We start from the raw sequence: 19,256 nt of genomic DNA, 5'->3' as shown, positions 1-19,256 counted from the left end.
CTTTTCCTTCACAAAAATAACCATTCATATAAAATTTTGTGATAATATAAATGACTTTAAGCGATCGTGTATTTCGTAACTTGTTTATTTGTCATAAAAAAATATCAATAACTGCCGTGAACCGTGTCCATCGGAAATGACCGAATTTTCTATCAATGACTCAACTTTCCACATTATTGTAAATGTATGCAAAAAGTGATATTGACTTAGGTAAATTATTAACAGAATTTATTTAATCTTTTTAATGTTTAAACAACACTGACTCATATATTGCCTGAATCAAATTAATGACAATTTACAAATTATACACGAATACTTATCACAAACTTATTTTCAAGTGACGTCAGTGACGCTATCATTGGCTCGCCCTCATCATATTGAAGTTCCCCGTAGTATAGTGACGCGTTGTTCGTCACATCATCATGAGTATGAATCGTTACAATAAAGACTGTTTCCAATATGTTAACGAGGAAGTAGAGGTTGTGGAACTGGAATTGAGGGTGTGAAGCTGATGTAACTATTTTATTGATACTCTCATATTTACAATAAGAAATTAATTCCTTTACTTGTGATTCATTATAATAATTATTTAGTCATTGGTTGGATTTTATACATAGCGATACGTGTTTAATTAAGGCTATTATTAATAGTTAAGGTTAATTCTACGTATGTTTCTGGTATGTTGACATTACTCTAAGTCTATAGTTTTACAATATAGTAACGAGAGCAATACCTTTTCATCAGTATCGTAATCATTTTGTCTCGTCACATTTCGTAACGAGAGTTTTTAGTTTTTTATTCTTAAAACTACATTAACATCGTGTGAAAATATTTAAGAACATAAAACTGGTTCCGCATGTTGTGTGTGGATGCAACCTTGGACTTAGGGCACGAAACGAGTTCTTTACGGATTTCAGTTGTCGTATTTTACCCCAAAACAAAATATTTTGTGTTAAATCAACTGTCATACACAACGTGGTTTATTTCTGGATTAATTTTGATAATGAATTCCAAACGGTAATAAAGGTATGACAGACATTAATCCTCACAAGTACTCGATGCCGATTATTATTCCGTTTTTAAATTTGATGGTTCTAATAAACTTACTCTATGAACAGATACATACTCTGTGATAAGGTGTAGATGCATGATCTTATCCCGGCTGGATCTACCACGTCCATGATCTCTGGAAATGTTTTTTTTTCGAACCCAAACACTGTTTAGTTTCCTTGTAATTTTTTGACTAGAAACAGTCATAACAACCATGGTTTTTAATTGCGTTCTTTATCCTGCGTCTTGTTTTTCCACGAAACATTTACAACATCAGTTTGCATTTCTTATTCCTTAACAATAACAACAAGTGCTTACTAACAATGACTGGTATAAATATAAAATTGAATTCATCTCCTAAGCTATTAATTTGAATGCTCCGGGATTTTCCGTCTAAGAAAAATTAAACAATTTGCCGTCGTTTTTACTGTGTGCGAGGATTTTTTAATAAAAAACTGTTAGATTTCTACATTTAAAATAAGAACTCCAACTGAGAGAAATCCTCATCTCGTCTGCGCGTGATCACGGTTGCAGCATAGTAAACGAAACGCACGTCAGGCGCATGTAGTTCAAAACAATCAAAGACGCATATTTTGAAATAAAACTAATATTTTTTAATACTCGCGAAAGATTAAAATCTCTTTATCTCTTAAATTTTTTCCATCACCGGTCATTTTTATTTACACTTTAACTACGCCTCAATGATATATTTAATTAGTTTATAGATAATTATGATTTTAAATGGAAATTATATTTTAATGAATACATTAGGCACTTTTCTTGTAATTGTACGCTTGAAGGAGTTCTGAATGCGATACTTTATACTGTTCTATAACTAAGAGTTAAGACTACGTATTAATTAAATCGTTTTTAACAATTTTTCTTCACATTACATTGTGAAATATCTGTTCGTCTTTTTCTTGAGATTTAAGAAACAATGTTTGTACAATGGTTTGATAGTTACAAAAAAAACGTAGTGGGCTTACAGAAAAAAACGTTCAAAATGTTTTTGTGAATGTATGATTTTTTCTCGATCTGCCTGACTTTTGTCCTGGAATTATTTAATATAGTTTCATACAGTTTTGTAAGTTTCATTAAATTAATAAATATCAATTCATCAAATTAAGAGAGGAAACCTCTCAGCACTCCACGAATTCACCGTGTGGGTGCCAGGTTCATCGCGTTGCAGGGAGAGGAGCTTCAACAGTGCTTGGGTCTTGCGACCCAGGTGTGGGTTTAAGTGGTCTATCTAACGCGCGTTAAACGCTCACCTCCACCGTCCAAGCTCCTCTCTCTACTTAACCAAATTTGAAATGAACCAACTCGGGCTGCCTTCAAAGCGCGTTCCAAGAATGACCTGATGTTAGTTCTCATAGTTCATCTCGAACAACGTAAGGATCCTGCTCGTTCCCGGGATTTTTGTCATTGGATTTTTTACATGGAATTTAACAGTTTTTTTAAATGTAAAAATGAAACTCATTACGAGTTTCGCAAAATCTTATTTTATGTGAATGTAATCTAAATTTATGATTGGGTTTCGAATGAAGAGTATATTATATATGCAGAAATGTTTTAAACTACTGTAAGGTTATACACTGTATGATACTTATTAAGATTAGATGTTTTTTAAATATTCATGTCCCGTGATGGCTATATTTTATATATTGGTTTGACTTATCACAACGAATAGGATGACGGATATCTCATGTCTGACTTTACGAGTTCTTGCTGGTTTTCGGCAATGAAAGACGCTAGTTATTGTAACATAAAAAAAGCTCTCTTTGTGAGTTCGGTCTTGAAGAAGGATCTCCAAACCACATATCTTTCAGTTGCTCACGACTGTCTTCTTTCTATGATCTTTCTCTGATGATCCTCAGCCGCTTTGACTTCAAATCCTTACTCTCCTTTGTTAATAATCCTTTTGTTTATATTCTAGGCAAATGTATTAATCACAATAACATCAAACTGTAGACTCAACTAATATTTTGTGTATATTAGTTGATCAAAAGACACACAGTTCATTCAGACCTTGACCTTGTTCATTCAGATCCCTCTTTACATAATTCAGAATAATATTCACACATGACATTGACGAAAACTATATGAAAAATATAAGAGAGCGAGAGAGTAGTTGTTATTTTGTAAAAAAAGTCACATGTGCGATAAAAAACTAATAATTTCGTTAAGTATTTAAAATTGGAAACGTGGAAAAACAATTTTGGAATTAAATTTGATTATTCCATTAATTCTTTTTTTCAAATTAAGTATTCCAAATTGCTTGTATTCATTCCTTATCCGGAACCTGTGATCCAAAGAGTAAACTTTATTCATTTTTAATTATGGACACGACAACAGTTTATAAGTTAGATACTTGTGAAAAGTACTATACCTCTGGTTGTTACCGTAACCCGTGATATATTTAATGGAGTTTATGTTCTCTGAATAGGACTGTTAACAGGTAACTAATTACAACAAAATAAGTATTCTTATTGTTGGATAGGAGTAGTAGTTCAGTTAACCCTCTCGCGATTAAGCAAGCCCGCTAGGCGGGGGGATGCTCCTTGTCACGTGGAGTGAGCCCTCAGAGGAGGTGGCCGTTTGCGGCCTGCCGCCGGATCGTCGCGGTTGCATGCCTTGAGCGATTCCCGGGTCGGTCCACCAAGCGGTGAGGAGAGTGACCGCTGGTGTTTTAGTGGGCAGTATGGGCCCTTCTGGCCCGTAAATCCCACATAAGATCCTCCGTCTCCGGAGGGGTAGGTATAAAACCTTTCAACGCGTTAACAAAAAAAAAAGGAGTAGTAGTTCAGACCGTGGGTTAGTAACATCATGATCTTAAAGATTAGAAAATACATAGACTAGTTTTATCATATTTCTAGAAAATACAAACAACTCATGTTACAGTACGTATTTTATCTTCGTAAATCTTTATTCAACTCAAAATAACTTATAACGATATGAAAGTTTCTTTTTTTAATAAAAACCCACCGCTATGCATCACAGGTGACATAAGTCATTCTGAGTTCGAACTCAGTCAGAAAAGAAATATTTCAGTTTTCGGAACACAATCTATTATAAGTCCCGTTAATTTCGTGTTAATAATTAACTTTTAATTACTAGAGTAAAACCTGTTTCGTCATATGTAGACTCGAGTGTATTCACAATTATTTAGATGGGCCCATAAAATTTATAATACTTTTTTTAAGTTAGGTATCAAAATTTTAGAAAAGTGTCTTCAGTCTTTTAACAATTAGCATTGAATACAAGAAGAAAAGTCACTTTAGCGGCGGTAATATAAGATTTATGTAACAGATTCACGTCTGTGACAAATACTTTTACGGTGATATTTTGTTACATAAAAAATATAAAAAATATCTTTTTTACTATTATAGTTCATGAAATATTATATGGTATAAAGACGTTTTATATAGAAAAAAATACAATATTAAAAGAAAGCAACATTCGAATTCTGCATTCTGACATTTGACACTATTTAGAAGTTATTTACAACTTAGTTCTACTTAAATGTCATATTAACATATGACATATTGTTTTATTGAATTTTGAGTTTTCGTTTATGATTGTGTTAAAAATACCAAACTTAATTAATTGAAGAGTCATTATTATAGTACGTATTGAAGAAACTTACTTTAATAATTATTATTGTTATTTAAAAAGACGATGGCAGCGATATTAGGCGGAGGCTTGGGAGGATTATCAACCGGTTACTATTTATTGAAAAATAACATAAGTAACAATAACAATTTGAAAATATTTCTATTAGAAGCGACAGATTATTGTGGAGGATGGATTAAATCTATAAGAACTAAAGACTATATATTTGAACAGGGACCGAGAACCATAAGACCTCGAGGTCCAACTGGCCTCAATACATTGAACATGTTACAAGATTTAGGTCTCAGCGAACATATTTCTGCAATCAAACCCGACCATCCCGCTGCTAAAAATAGAATGATATACGTTAATAACTCTCTACACTTATTACCCTCAAGTATTAAGGGTGTATTTCAAAAGACGGAACCATTTTCCAAACCTTTAATTTACGCTGCTTTAAATGATCTCAAGAATCCTCATAAAGAATTGAAAGATGATTCAATATATAATTTTGTGGAAAGAAGGTTCGGAAAGGAGATAGCCGACTATGCCGTATCACCAATGATTTGTGGTATTTGTGCTGGAGATGCCAAAGAAATTTCAGTGAAATTTCTTATGAAAACACTATTTGAGTATGAACAGAATGATGGAGGAGTAATCAAAGGGCTTATGAAAGGGTTGTTCAAAACAAAGAATGAGACAGAAATACAATTAAGTGATCTAGCAAGGAGAGCACAAGAAGAAAAGTGGAATGTGTACTCAATAAAGGGGGGCCTCCAAACTATACCCAATAAAATGAGCCAGTACCTTCAAGACAATGATGTCAATTTACATTTAAATAGTCAAATCGATGAATTAGAATTTGTTGACTCGAGCTTGGTTAAACTCAAAAAGGGAAATGAAACTCTGACTGCCACCCACGTGTACTCCTCAATACCATCACATGTCCTAGCAAAACTAGTTACTAAACAGCATCCCGAACTGGCCAAGATTCTCAATGATATACCATTTGTGACAGTTGGTATTGTCAATCTTTATTTTGCTACAAGGAAACCATTAATCAAACCAGCATTTGGATTCTTAGTTCCACCGATAGAGAACTCTCCCATATTAGGAGTTGTATTTGATTCATGTTGCATCCCGGATCAAAACGGTACCGTTCTCACCGTTATGTTGGGCGGGAGATGGTTCAAAGAAAAGTTCGGACCTAACATAACTAAGGAACAATTATTTGATATAGCTACAAAAGAAATTAAATCCATTCTGAAGATAGACGAGCAAGTGACCGCTCATAATGTTAGCATTCTGGACAAATGTATCCCTCAATATGTGATCGGTCATTATGAGAGAGTGGACGAGATAAGGCAGTATATTGTGAATAATAACTTACCCATATCACTGATCGGCAGCAGTTATGATGGCGTCGGCATCAATGATGTTATTTATTCAGCAAAAACTCAAGTCGGAGAAGACATCATAAAGTAAACGATGCCAGTTTGTATAGTTTTGTTTTTATTAATGTTGGATATGTTGTATGTTTATAAATGTTGACTGACTGTTGGACTCCAGGGAAGAAAATAAATTCTTATTTGTTACATGAGATTATTTCCTGTCGTGGTGTTGTCCGTGGGGTCCGTTAAATAATTACACGGGATATTGTTTATAATTTATTAAACAGTTGTAGCCGAGTACACTTTCTGTTAAGTGCAAAATTTTGTTACATGATGATATCAAGCCATAAAAATCTTACATACAATTGCTTTAAGCACATCAGATAAACTTTGCACCACATTATAATGCAGGAATGCCGTAGTCTATACATGATTTAAATCAGAATACTTTTTTTTTCTATTCAACACAATCACACACACATATTGTGTGCATAGTTTATTTACACTTCCTCTACCGTTGATACTCTGAGGCACTGCGAGTACAGCCCAAGGTTGATGGAATTCATTCTTGGATTGCATTTTCTCATTTTTTATAGAAAAAAAGTACATACATTAGGCATATATATTAGTACTAGATACTTTACAAAATGTTATCATTCAGCGTATCATATGGTAGTTTATTGTAATGTTAATGCGCGTCGCTCCACTGCTACAAACATGATATTGTCCGCAGCCCCGCGCCCATGGGGACGCCACTCCTGTGTATACAGCATTCGTATTTCCCTAGTGTTTAATATCGTACCACATACTCACCTTTTTATTTGTTAAATATTTTAATGTTACAAACAAAATAATTCGAGATCTTAACGTAGTTGTTATTTAATTTAATAAATTAATTTTATATATTATATAGCTTAGTGATGAACTTCGGGGACATTCACTCACGATGTGAAGTTAACTTTTAACAAAAGAATTATAGCACAGATAGAAAAAAAAAACATCTATTTTAATTTTGAAATTCAATTGACAGTAATTTTAAGGTATCTACATGCTTTCTGAAAATAAATGTTGTCTTTTCTAAGTTGCGCTGTAGACCTCGTTAAGATTGGTCTGTGTCATACAAAATGTCACCGCATTAGAAGAAAAGCGGCGCGCCTAATTCGTAACGATGACGTCCCCTAAAACAAGGTTCGACATTTGATGAATTTATTCACAGACTTTCCCCAAATCCAGTATGACCGTGGTGTACAGCGTGTGGTCGCTGTGCTGCACCACGGTGGCGGAGGGCGGCACAGTGTTCCTGTACGAGTATTGTATAGCGAATGAGAAATATGCGGCCGTCCCAACTCTGGCTTCAGGGTCTGTAGTCAGCTTCAGCCTCAGAGCCAGCTTGTTGGACTTCCGCCACAGAATTATACTGAAACAAATATCAAAATTAACATGACTCCAATTTATTATATACTTGGAATTATTAAGGATACGCTGAGTAGCATTCGAAGTTATGCGTGTGTGCGTGTCTCATGTCTATTTGTGTGTGTGCGTGCGTGTATGTGTGTGGGGGGGGGGTGTGTCACTAACTCATCATTATCTCCCGGCGGCTCGTCGTCGTACTCCGCGGCGTCGTCTCTCTGCGCGAGGGTGAGGCTAACGGCGGGCAGACCGACCGACCCGGCGCGGGGCGGCGGGGGTCGCCGGGGAAAACAAGCGTTCCACGATACGTCCTGGACGAACATTACATTATACGAAACAGGAACGTAACTACGTAACAACAGTTCTGTCTATTAAAGCTCTTCGTAAAAAGCTACCTTTTCCAAGCTGAGTGACTTCTCGAGTGTCTTCTCGATGGACTTGTGTTCCTCCTCAGTGTCCGGTACGTCTTCAGGCTGCAGCATCCTGATGGTCATCTCGTGTGCCGTCGGGTTGGACAACTTCAACAGCAGGGCCGATGTTCCGCCCGGCTTGATGGTTTCGTACGATATTATCTTCACTTCCGGCACGTGGTAGCTGGGACATATAAGTTATTTATGTCTATGACAGTAGTCCGTTAAGAACGCTGGTCTTTAGTCGATCCTACCTGAACTTATATACATAGAGATAGGTTAAATACATCGAAGAAAAGGAGTTTATTGTAGACCAAAAGTGGTTAAGGACCTATCAGATGATTTGTCCCTCAAATGCAAAAAATATCCTGACTCACAAGGCTAGCAGCTCGATCTTGAACTTGACGGATCCAGGGTTGTACTCGGGCTTGGTGAGGTTGTGGTCACAGGCGCGGCACCGCTGACTGCGCTTCACACACAACGCACGAGGCCTCGGAGACAGCCGAGACGCCAGCGACGGCTGCAGCTCAGGACACGACGTGCGCTGAGACATACGAGTTACTGGGGAGAGAGAGAGAGAGAGGTGATTTTTACAAGTGAAGGAGAGAGCTGATGACTCTTCCATGTATATAGACTCACTCTGTTTCAAGTCGATTTCCTTTAGGTGGTAGTCCTCGGGCAGCTCCTCCACGTCCGCGCTGGCTTGGCTCGGCACGAAATTACTAATGACCGTCGACGAACTCTCGCTGGAGGGTAGCCCGGCTATGTTCCTAGCCATGGCGCCCGTCAGACCAGTCTTGTCCTGGAAATGGAACACGTAATGGAAATTCTTTACTTGTTAGTCCCATAGGTTTAATAGCTATACTTTTCAGTCTTCGTTATTGATAACGAGATATTTACCGTGAGGTTGATGTATTTCCCTCTGGTGACAAACTTTTTCCTCTCCTTGTCTAACTTCTCCTGCTTCTCTTGCTGCGCGATCGCTTTATAGTATTCGAGGAGTTGGTTGAACCGACTCGTGAACGGATTCGTTCTTTCCGGCCATCCTCCAGATGCTAATGAACACAAAATATCAAAAAAGACGTTAACAGGAACAACTTAATAATGTATTTATTTCATTAGTGCAGTACAATATAATATATTGTGAAAGTTAAAAAGCTTCGAATCCTACATGTACTTCCGAGAGCAAGTGTAACAACAATAGGAAAAGTATCCTATAATTACATTATGAAACAGTATTTTAATAGTAAACTTATTTTCCTAACTGACTTCACAGCCCATATAAGTTGTACTTAAGATCAGGAATTAGTTTGCTTAAGGCTAATTCTACAAACAAGGGCAAATAACTTACCCACTGGCTGATCTGGTATGCCAACATCCCGCGAGGTCCAGCGACAGTTGAAACACGATAAATAGTACATCTTCTTTGGAGGCTTGCCATCACCCCCCGCGGGGTCCCGGGCGAGGGTCGCTCGAGTCGACAGTGTATGGAAACAACTGGGACAGGCAAAGCAACTACTGCAGCGATTCTTCTTCAACCTCGCCTCCGATGATGGCATGTTCTCCAAACAGTTCGCGCAATAATGGGAGTCCACCTGATATATATGGAACAGTTAAATAGACTTCACATCACATGTAATAAATGTTTTATTTAATTTCTTGTTATTAAAGTGCCGAATACAAATTTGATTATACATAGTCTTAGAGATGTTTTGGTGTTGTGATCAAAATTATAATATATCCAGAATAAAGTGATATCCCAAACCAGAATTGATAAAACTTTATAACAAATGTTTGATTCTATGTTAAAATAAGATACCATTATGACAGACATGCCAATGGGTAAATTACGTTTATACCTCCGTAGAAAACTTGTCATATATTAAATTTCAACAGCTGCCGAACAAAATATTTAGACAATTTCAATTCACCAAAAACATATATATATATTTTGTGTGTGTGTGTGAGAGAGACTATTTACTTCCATATAATAAGTTGGTTATGTGTTTCAATCATGAAAACAATAAGAGATCAATCCAATTCTCTTCAATTTATAAGAACACGAGAAACTTATAAAAAAATAATATAATAACCTTATGCCTTTGTTTGCGTGATCACAAACATAAACATCACAATGGGTTTGTCAGACTTGTGAGGATTAACTATGTTTAGAGAGATCTTTAACCACAATACAAATATATCTTAAGATTTTAATTTTAATAGACACAATAACAAAATAATAAAATAATTTTAATAGACACAATAACAAAATAATAAAAAAGCTCTTGCTGGGACATAATGAGCTGGTATCTTTATTAAAAGTTTGTATATTGAAGAAAAATGGACAAAAATAATTTAGTAAAAGTACCTATCTAATAAAAGGATACATTATTTTAAAATAAATAAAATATTAATGTTTAGGATATAATGAAGCATTACTAACATATTGGCTTGAATGTAATATGATTAATTTTATAATAAAATATAACGAACTTACTTCATGGCAGATGCAAAAACCGCAACGTATTTTTAAGCAATGCCGACAGAAATATAAGTTAGTGATAGGTTTAAGTTGTCCACAGGAGCATATATACTTAACATAATCTGGCTGAGTTAAATAAGCCATGGTTTTAGAAATATATAGTGAAAAATGTTAGAATTATAACTGGCCCAAAAAGGCCACAAAGTTGACTCAGCTATGCTGAATTAATTGTCAGTTGTCATTTATTTGTCAACGTCAAATTAAATAATCAACTACCGTTTAAGAATACGAAAAAATATATATTGTACTGTTACATGAAACATTTAGTTAATAATAATAGAGAGCAAAAATTTCACCTAATTAAGTTGCAATAGAGAGATAAGCTCCTTTCTACGACAAACGATTTTAGAACAAGAAGTCTAATATACTTTTTATAGAACATAAGAACATTGCAGAGAATATTAATAAAGTGTAAATAAATAAAAGGCTTATAATTTATTATTCATGAACTTATTTAATAAAAGAGACAATGTTTTCTTTCGTTTTTAAAAGATTTTTTAAGGCAAATTGAATTATATATATACACGATATACGATATTTTCGTAACTGGAATTCAATAAATTTAATTATAACTTTTATTGCAATTAATTTGTGTAAAAGTAGTTAAGATTAAAGTTTCTATCAATTTACCATTCAGATATAATAATTCTGTGACGGTCACTACAAAACTATCATTGATGCCGAGAACTACCACTATAGTTAATCAGAGTACGTTGTATGTAGCTGGTGATATATCATATAGGTTTATGTTTTTAATGAGGGGTTCCAGATTTAAGACCATTGCCATTCTATTCTCTCTTCTATTAAAATGACTTTTTGACGGACAGTTTTGCCTATTAGTTATTATTGTTGATGTATATTCTTTAATTCGTTTATTAATGCTCTTAATCTTTCATCCAACATCATGCCAAACATTGCATACCTACTGCCAAACCAAAAGACAAATTAGAATAAAATCCAGCAATTAATCTTTCCCTCGTTAATTTAAACTATTTCATAAAAACTTTTTAAGACTGTATTTATTTTCTCAGTATTGTTTTTAACATATTATACAGTAACTTGTAACTTTATTTATTTTCTGTTACTATGTTGAAGGGACACGAGTAATGGCACTTTTGAGGTGGTAGAGCCTAGCTGGTGACAAGTAACTACAGCTGGAACAAGGACTGGCTCGACCGGGGAAGTACCATCCTTTCACAGAAGATCGGCGTAAAGTAGTCTTTAATGGCTACATTTTGTTCGATGAGTAAGAGAGCCGGTAGCCCTTTCCCTTTTCCCTTTCCTCTCCCTCTTCCCCAATCAAGGGTAGCAACGTATCAGCAAAACTTTGTAGCGGATGTCCATGAGCGACGGTAACTATCTCTACCAGGTAGGCTGTCTCCTCGTTTGCCCCCTTTAGCATAAAAAATAAAGTCAAATTTGCTAACAATATCTTTGTGGGTTGCTGGTGAGAAAGTCATTGGAATACTCGGCTCTGTTTTATTTGTGTGCTATAATAGTTAAAAGAAATACTGTCATAGTGTAGAAGTAGACACAGCAAAAGGATTTAATATGATAGTTTTTCATTTATATTTACGATAATACTAAGATCCTGAATAAAAAAATACAGATGCCTAGGTACAATCACAGACATATATATTAAATGTTCTCAAGGTGTGTTTTTAACGTTTTCTTTACTGTAATATTGAATTAACTTTCGAAACCAGAATATATAAAAAAGTCAAGAAAATAATAAAAAGTAGTACCCTAGTGGTAAGTAGATTGTATGATAAATATTATCTCATACAGATTTGTCATTAATATTTTTTAATAAACTATTCTCCATTATATAAAGATAATTTGAAACCGAAAGAGACCGTTTTGTTATCATTTTATATAATTAAATCGTATTTAAAGTTTGTCATCATTGAACGAAATACGAGGGTCCATGTCACTCATGAATCTTTTACACTTAGCATATCATAGTATCAAAGAAAATTTTTGAAGAAGAAACTGGATACTTGTTTTTTTTTTAATCTAAGGCTGCATTCGCACTGGAATCGTTTAATATTTTGTCTAAATCAACATTTTTATTTGCTGGACCAAACTTGTGGTAATGAGTACTACGTCCGATAAATACGTCCGAACACAATAGATCCTGACGTTTCTTTGGTAAAGTTATTGAAGTGAAACTTCGTATGCGAGTTCCAACTGTGGTGCGTCAAAACTTTTAAGGCTCCTGGGGAGGTTGGGTAAAAAGATACAGAGCGAGAAGGCATGCTGACAGTAAATTGTGACTTGTAATTAATGTTAATAAAGCTTGTCTTACAGAAACAATAAAAATTCCTTCAAAATCAATTTCTACCACTTCCTATTTTTATTTCAATATTACGTTTCACTTCTTCCGCGCCGAGGGACTCCACGCACAATTATTATTTTTTCCTTTGTCATTACAAGTGGTGAAGATTTTCAAGGGAAAATTTCTTAAAATTAGAATTAATATTAAAACAAGTATTACATATAATAAATAAAATACAATAATATAAAGAAATAAAAAAGCCTTTCAATTCCTACAAATTAGTTTTACATTATTTTTCTTATTTAAATTTACTAACTTATATAGCCCAAACATACATGTTTAATATATATTTATATACTGAAATCTAAATTAATTTATTTAAGTTCGTTTATATGTTTAATATTTAACCAAATTTGTTTATTTAAAAAAGAATATACATTTTTCTTTCATAGCTTTGAAATGTATTTCTATTTAGTTTATTTTTTATTAATTTGTATACTTATACTATAACTAATTATTAACTTAGCATATTTTGCAGGAATCCCATTATTGGGTAAAGGCCTTTTTTTTGTTTTTGATGACGCAGGGAAACTCTTTTTGAGAGCCGTCTAATAGGCCTTGGTGGGGCCGGATAGGATGTGTGAGACTTGGCCTGGGCAGGCCCATACTTAATAAAACCACTGCGAAAGCCATCGGCCGCTATGTTGGTGCACCCTGGATCTGTCAGCGACAGGGCACACCAGCGACCGGTCGGTCCTGGTAAAGACTGGACTTTCTCCCTCAGAGAAAGGGGGCGATCCCGGCAATTAGGATCGCCCCGATGACGCCGGGCTTTCACAGGAACCGGGTTACCAGCCCGACCCTAGCCCGTAGTGGAGGGGCGCTATTGGAGGCGTTGCAAATATCGCCTCCGGCGCACCCCCGTCCGTCGTCTGCGGAGGGAGGGTGCATCGACCGCATCCTCCCGTTCCCGCTCAGATGCCTCCTTCGTGGACATGACCGTCTCACAGAAGGAGGACCCCGCCAGACAGGACCTGTACTCTCGAGCATCTTTTCCGCGATACTCGAAAGCGACAAGTTCACTCCGCCGAGAGCCGCCATGAGGTCTTGGCGCTGCGCAGGCCATCTCGGGCTCACCTCGAGGGTGTGCTGGGGCGAGTCCACCGCAGCGCTGCACTCATGGCAGCCTCCTCCCGGCTCTCTCCTGGCCGTCCGCCACAAATAATCACAGAAGCTCCCGTGCCCGGTGAAAACCTGCGTCAGACGGAAAGTGAGGGGTTTGCGTTTCCTCCTCAACCAACGCTCTAGGACTAGACGGAGCGCTGCCGTTGTACGTTTAGCGTACGGCTGGCCCACCAGGTACTCCCCCACCCCCGCATAAGGCGCGACTCCCCCTGCCGGGGAACCGCCCGGATTTCCTCCGGCGAAGGGTTTTCTCCGAGGGCTCTCCTACCCGAGACATAGGAGAACACCTCGGCAAGAACCAACCAACCAACCTCACCGCGGGTGCCCTTTGTGCCGAGCGCAGTAGGGTGGGTAAAGGCCTCCTCCAAAGCTGCCCAATTGTCTCTGTTCTGTGCAATCTACTTCCAGTTTGGGCCGGCTTTCTTTATGATCTCTTCGTCCCAGTGTGTCAGTTGACTTCCTCTGTTTCTTTTACCAGAGGGTCCTTTCCAAAAGGTTACTTTTTTGGTCCATCTCGGTCTTTAAGCCTTACTACATGGCCAGCCCATGTCCACTTTAGTTTTAATGCGTAATTTAATGCATTTGTTGCTTTAGTTATCGCCCTTATTTTTGTGTGTCGTATTTTGTCTCGTTTCTTTATTTTTAGCATGCTTCGTTCTACTCCTCTTTGACAGGTAGTGATTTGGTATTTTTATTTTTGAAGTGAACTTCCACGTCAGGCATCCATACGTCAAACTTGCTAGGAGGTTGGAACTCATAACTTTTGTTTTAAAGGAGATAAAAAGGTTACTTTTAAAAATTTCCTTTAAACTCCAATATTTGAACCAAGTTAATGTTGTATTCTTCTTTTCACTTCTAGAGTATTACATATATCTAATGTTAAAATTTTGTGAAAAATATCTCTTTATATTAGGAATCTTTAAAAACGAAACGGTTAGGTACATTCAACCATTTTCATAAATACATTTTCTGTACGGCAGAGTTGATCCCAAAACATTGGTTTTTAAATTGTTGGAATAAATATTGTGGGAGTAATATTCTTTAAATAATCAAGTCTTCTTGTAAGTCGGTAACAGTATAATAGTTATTAGTTAATTATTTAGTGATTAAAATAGAAACGTCTGAATTCTTGAAGTTATGTTTTAATGTATTACAACAATAAGATATTTTGCAAAGTTATTCCTTTTAATTGATAAGCAAATACAGTTTATAATTATTTGTTATCTTTTTGCTACGCACGCTGCATTTGCGATGCTCACGCGTTTTTTTTTTCACACAGATGTATGAGTACTACTTCAGTAACCTCGTAAATGTGAAAATATTTTTAACAGCAAACTATAGTAATCATCTAGTGTAGAGCACTGTTGCCAACTATATGCATACCCACGACCAAAAAAATGTCAATCCATAGTTAATTCCTTATAAATAACAAGAATATGCTTCATTAACAATATATCAATAACCTTTTTGGACATAATTATATTTATTCTGTGAAATATTGTTTTTTTTTTATATTCTGTATTCGAAGTGTCAAAATAGTAGCCCATTGAACTAATAACTCTGTAATAATGCTGACATCAGTTGAATGGTGATCGTCGACGTGACCCAGTCTCTAACTAATGTGGACGATATTGACGTCGCCATTCTTCGCACGCGACGCTGTGACTTGAATTCAAAAGATATGTCGACCTGTCGGTGATACCAGCTTACTGATTTACCCACAATGTTAAAAAAACTGACTAAGTAATCAAATTTAATTTACACGTGAGAGCTACATAACATGAATAGTTTTTTTTAAGGAAAAAGCTTGTATCACACTTATAACATATTTTATTACTTTTATTTCACTTTTTGCTTAAACCTTAAATCAAGGTACCGGGTAATTTTAAGACCATATTAATTGCTAAATTGAAACTAAATATTATTATTTTCGTTAAATAAAAAACATTGGTAAAAATTGTAATTTAAATGGTAACACCGAACGTGGATTCTTTTTAAGGTATGCCAGGAACACTTGACAGGCTCAGTTGCTTTCTAATGTCGTAATGTATTGCGAAACGAGGGATCACATTATGTCATCTGTATTAATTACTCACAACTATTTAGGATTTTACTTAATATTTATATTTTTGTCAACCGTCACGGATATCAATACATAGTGGGGACATAAGATTATGAACGAAGCACGTACAGGTTAAAAGCGTAAAACTTGTTTCCACGCTTTTAATGCTTCTAATCCTTTTAATATAAACTATAAAGCTATGAGACTATAAATTTTTAGACAGGTCATAAATTTTATTACATTATGATAACATGTTAGTTTATATAGTGACTGTTCTATTTACATATTACTAATGCACATTTTTTTTAAACCCTTAAATGTTTCGTAATCCTTATTGTTATATTTATATATCTGTTATATAACTAAAATAAACAGTAACTTTTTCGGATTCATTTCTTATTTCGTCTTTTATATTACATTCGTAATTCACTATAGTTACCAATGCGATCTGTGCTATAAAGAATTTGTTGCAGGTGAAATATTCGTTCAGAAACAATTTTGAAGCGTCAAAACTCTTCTGAAAAGTTCGTTTTCGGAACCCTAAAAGGCTGTTTATTATAAGGCATTATAAATAAAACTTAATAATATAGATATTATATATTTTATACAGTTAAATTTTTTTAATCTTCCCTTACATAATATATAATAAACGACCGACATCTTACATAATACCGGCCGTATTAGGTCTAAATAAAATAGCTGTCAATTTTTAATCTAAAATGGTTAATCGTCGTTAATCATAAATCAAAAATTTGTTATGAGAAAATGTCGGTGAAGGATTACTTCACGCCAAATAATATACGTTTCCATAAAATTTAATTTTACGCTAAAACATATTAAATGGCAGTCATTTAAACGTTTTTATACTCAATATGCTATGTACAAATTAAAATAGATACAGATAGATACAGAATATAAAATATATTAACAGCTTTCAAAACAATTATGTAAATAGGCTCAGAATCAATTCGATCTCATTAATGAATGACTTAAATCTTTTTCTGTGTTATTTAGGCATGACGACATGGAAATGTAATAATATTTATAAATTTGTTTTCACCACATTAAAAATGATCTAACAGAGTAATCAAAGATTATATGACACGGACAAGAATCGCATTTCCATAAAAAGTTGATAAGTGAGTTTTTATTTGCTCTGTGAAGACGGATGTCACTGTGGCGTCGATTTAGAGACAGGTTCGTGTGGAAGGATACAGACGTCACGTAAACTAGATATTATACTATCTGCCTCTGTTTGGATGAAATTTAAAAATTAATGGAATGCAACTTACATATAATATATACAACTTCTGTAATAAAAAATAAGTCACAGACTTATATTATAAAGGGTTTATGTAAACTTACTTTGGAAAATATGTAATGTTTTTAATTTTTATTTTATATATGTCTATGTATTGTGTACCTATTTAAAGGGATCGATATAAAAATAAAGGATAAATTTTTCAACACTATGCATCTGATATGGCACAGAGGTTGAAACAAAATCATTCTTGCCTTAACCATTTACAGGTGTTGACTCTTATCGACTCATCATTATAGTTTAACAATTTAATCAAAACAGGCTTCAGATTTAATTTACTTACATTATAATTGACTTTAATAATAATATTTAACTACGCTCTCGGCTCCGTCGAACGGATTTATAAATTTGTAGGAGTATCGCAGATAATAAATTGTTAACACAAAACAATTAACGCTTATTATCAGCCAGTTTAACATTATTCGAAAAAAGAAAGTACGTAAATATATGTAAGACTTTTATATTTGCTTTGGCGGACGTAATTCGGTGATTGTAAAACAAAATGATGTGGCTGGAGTCTACATATGTCAACAAGAACGTTTACGCGAGCTTTGTTGGATTTAAGTAATGTTTCTGATATATAAAACCTTCTTTTACTCTTCGCGGTGATGGATTGTATATTTAATGGTTGCATCTATTAATAAAGAAACGTCAAATTTATAATAAATAATATGTAATTTAATATAAAATAAATATCCTTATTTGTATTTTGATAACAGGATATTCAGAAAATCCGAAGTGATATTTTATATAGAAAGATCTCAAAAATCTTATATAATAAAATCGTATATTGATACATCTAAATTATAGATAATGTAAGATCTTGTGTTAACCGCGAGACAACAGATTATTTCTTTAATGTTATTAATAATCTCTATTTCTAAATAATCTTTAATTTATTAAGAAACTATTGGCATTAATGTATTACCTAATGACGAACATAAATATTTAACATATTAACTTATAAAGTTACGTGTTGTTTTATTCATATTAAACGAAACATTGTAAAGAGAAAACAGATACATAATATATATACATGTATATAATATTCAGATCATTTTGACCTGCTTTAATGAATCTTAATAAATATATATTATAATGTGTTACATTATAAGAAGATCCCTTTGTTGGTAGCCACCAAAGAGGTTGCATTCGAGTACAGGTGAATGTTTAACATAGATTGATGATGCAAGGTCAAACGTATTAGTGTGATATCTTCCTAAGAACTGGTGGGATAAAAAAAAAATACCAGCATCTAAATTATAACAAGGAGTTTGTTATGTATATTTGAAATATGAGATAATACCTAAAAATTATTAAAAAAAATGTTGTGTTCAATGCTCAATGCAAAATGTTTTTTTTTTAATACATCAATCAAATTAATAATTTATTTGTGGTCGTTTTGAGGGACCTTTGTAGATCTTTGATGAAGAGTCTTACAGTTCCGTATAGAATGGACCTCTTTTAGGATGTTCACACAGGATAATAACGTGAATGACTTGATACCCAAAATTTCCTAAACCATTCCATGAAACCGCAAAATCAAAGACAATTTACGTCTCTAAGTAATTTTAATGGAAAAGTTTTAAAGCTTTAAAAATTCCAAAAAAACAAAACAAACTTAACATTCAATCAAATCACCTCTATTCTGGTTACAAAAATATTGTTATCGAGGTGGTCGCTCCACACGTGATGGCGGTAAAGAATTAATTAAGTTGCATCATATAGAAGCTTGCAAAAATGATGTTGTCATATTTCGATACTTAACAAAGAGGTTCGAATTAGTCTCATTTGCAATTTTAATTAAGAAAATTGGAAATTTGACAGTTATTGGCACACAGTTCATCCTTTCTAAGGTTAGTTTATGTTTGTGGAATACTTTCTTGTAGATGCAAAAGTTTATTCTTGAGGGAAGTGGCTCCTACCTAAGACATCTGCGCTCTATCTGATACTGTGACTTAACAGTGATATTGTCTCCCATGACAAATATCTTCT

General features: G+C 34.5%; 2 protein-coding genes across 2 annotated transcripts; one reads left to right on the top strand and one right to left on the bottom strand.

Annotated features, from left to right (window-relative positions):
- Positions 1-4,573: 4,573 nt before the first annotated feature.
- On the top strand, positions 4,574-6,257 carry LOC116766722 (protoporphyrinogen oxidase). Its single transcript, XM_032656782.2, has one exon. The coding sequence runs from the start codon at positions 4,729-4,731 to the stop codon at positions 6,145-6,147; it is 1,419 nt and encodes a 472-aa protein (XP_032512673.1). The 5' UTR covers positions 4,574-4,728; the 3' UTR covers positions 6,148-6,257.
- Positions 6,258-6,316: 59 nt separating this feature from the next.
- Positions 6,317-10,579, bottom strand: LOC116766721 (dynactin subunit 4). The gene is made up of 8 exons (XM_032656781.2): positions 10,371-10,579; positions 9,225-9,468; positions 8,774-8,928; positions 8,513-8,675; positions 8,251-8,434; positions 7,859-8,057; positions 7,632-7,774; positions 6,317-7,470 (listed from the first exon to the last, which is right to left on the bottom strand). The coding sequence occupies exons 1-8, from the start codon at positions 10,497-10,499 to the stop codon at positions 7,260-7,262; spliced, it is 1,428 nt and encodes a 475-aa protein (XP_032512672.2). The 5' UTR covers positions 10,500-10,579; the 3' UTR covers positions 6,317-7,259.
- Positions 10,580-19,256: the final 8,677 nt, after the last annotated feature.

The sequence above is a fragment of the Danaus plexippus genome, chromosome 10, assembly GCF_018135715.1.
Source record: "Danaus plexippus chromosome 10, MEX_DaPlex, whole genome shotgun sequence".
NCBI lineage: Eukaryota > Metazoa > Arthropoda > Insecta > Lepidoptera > Nymphalidae > Danaus > Danaus plexippus.
The sequence above is the reverse complement of the archived record's forward strand: the minus strand, read 5'-3'. Positions and strand labels throughout refer to the sequence as shown.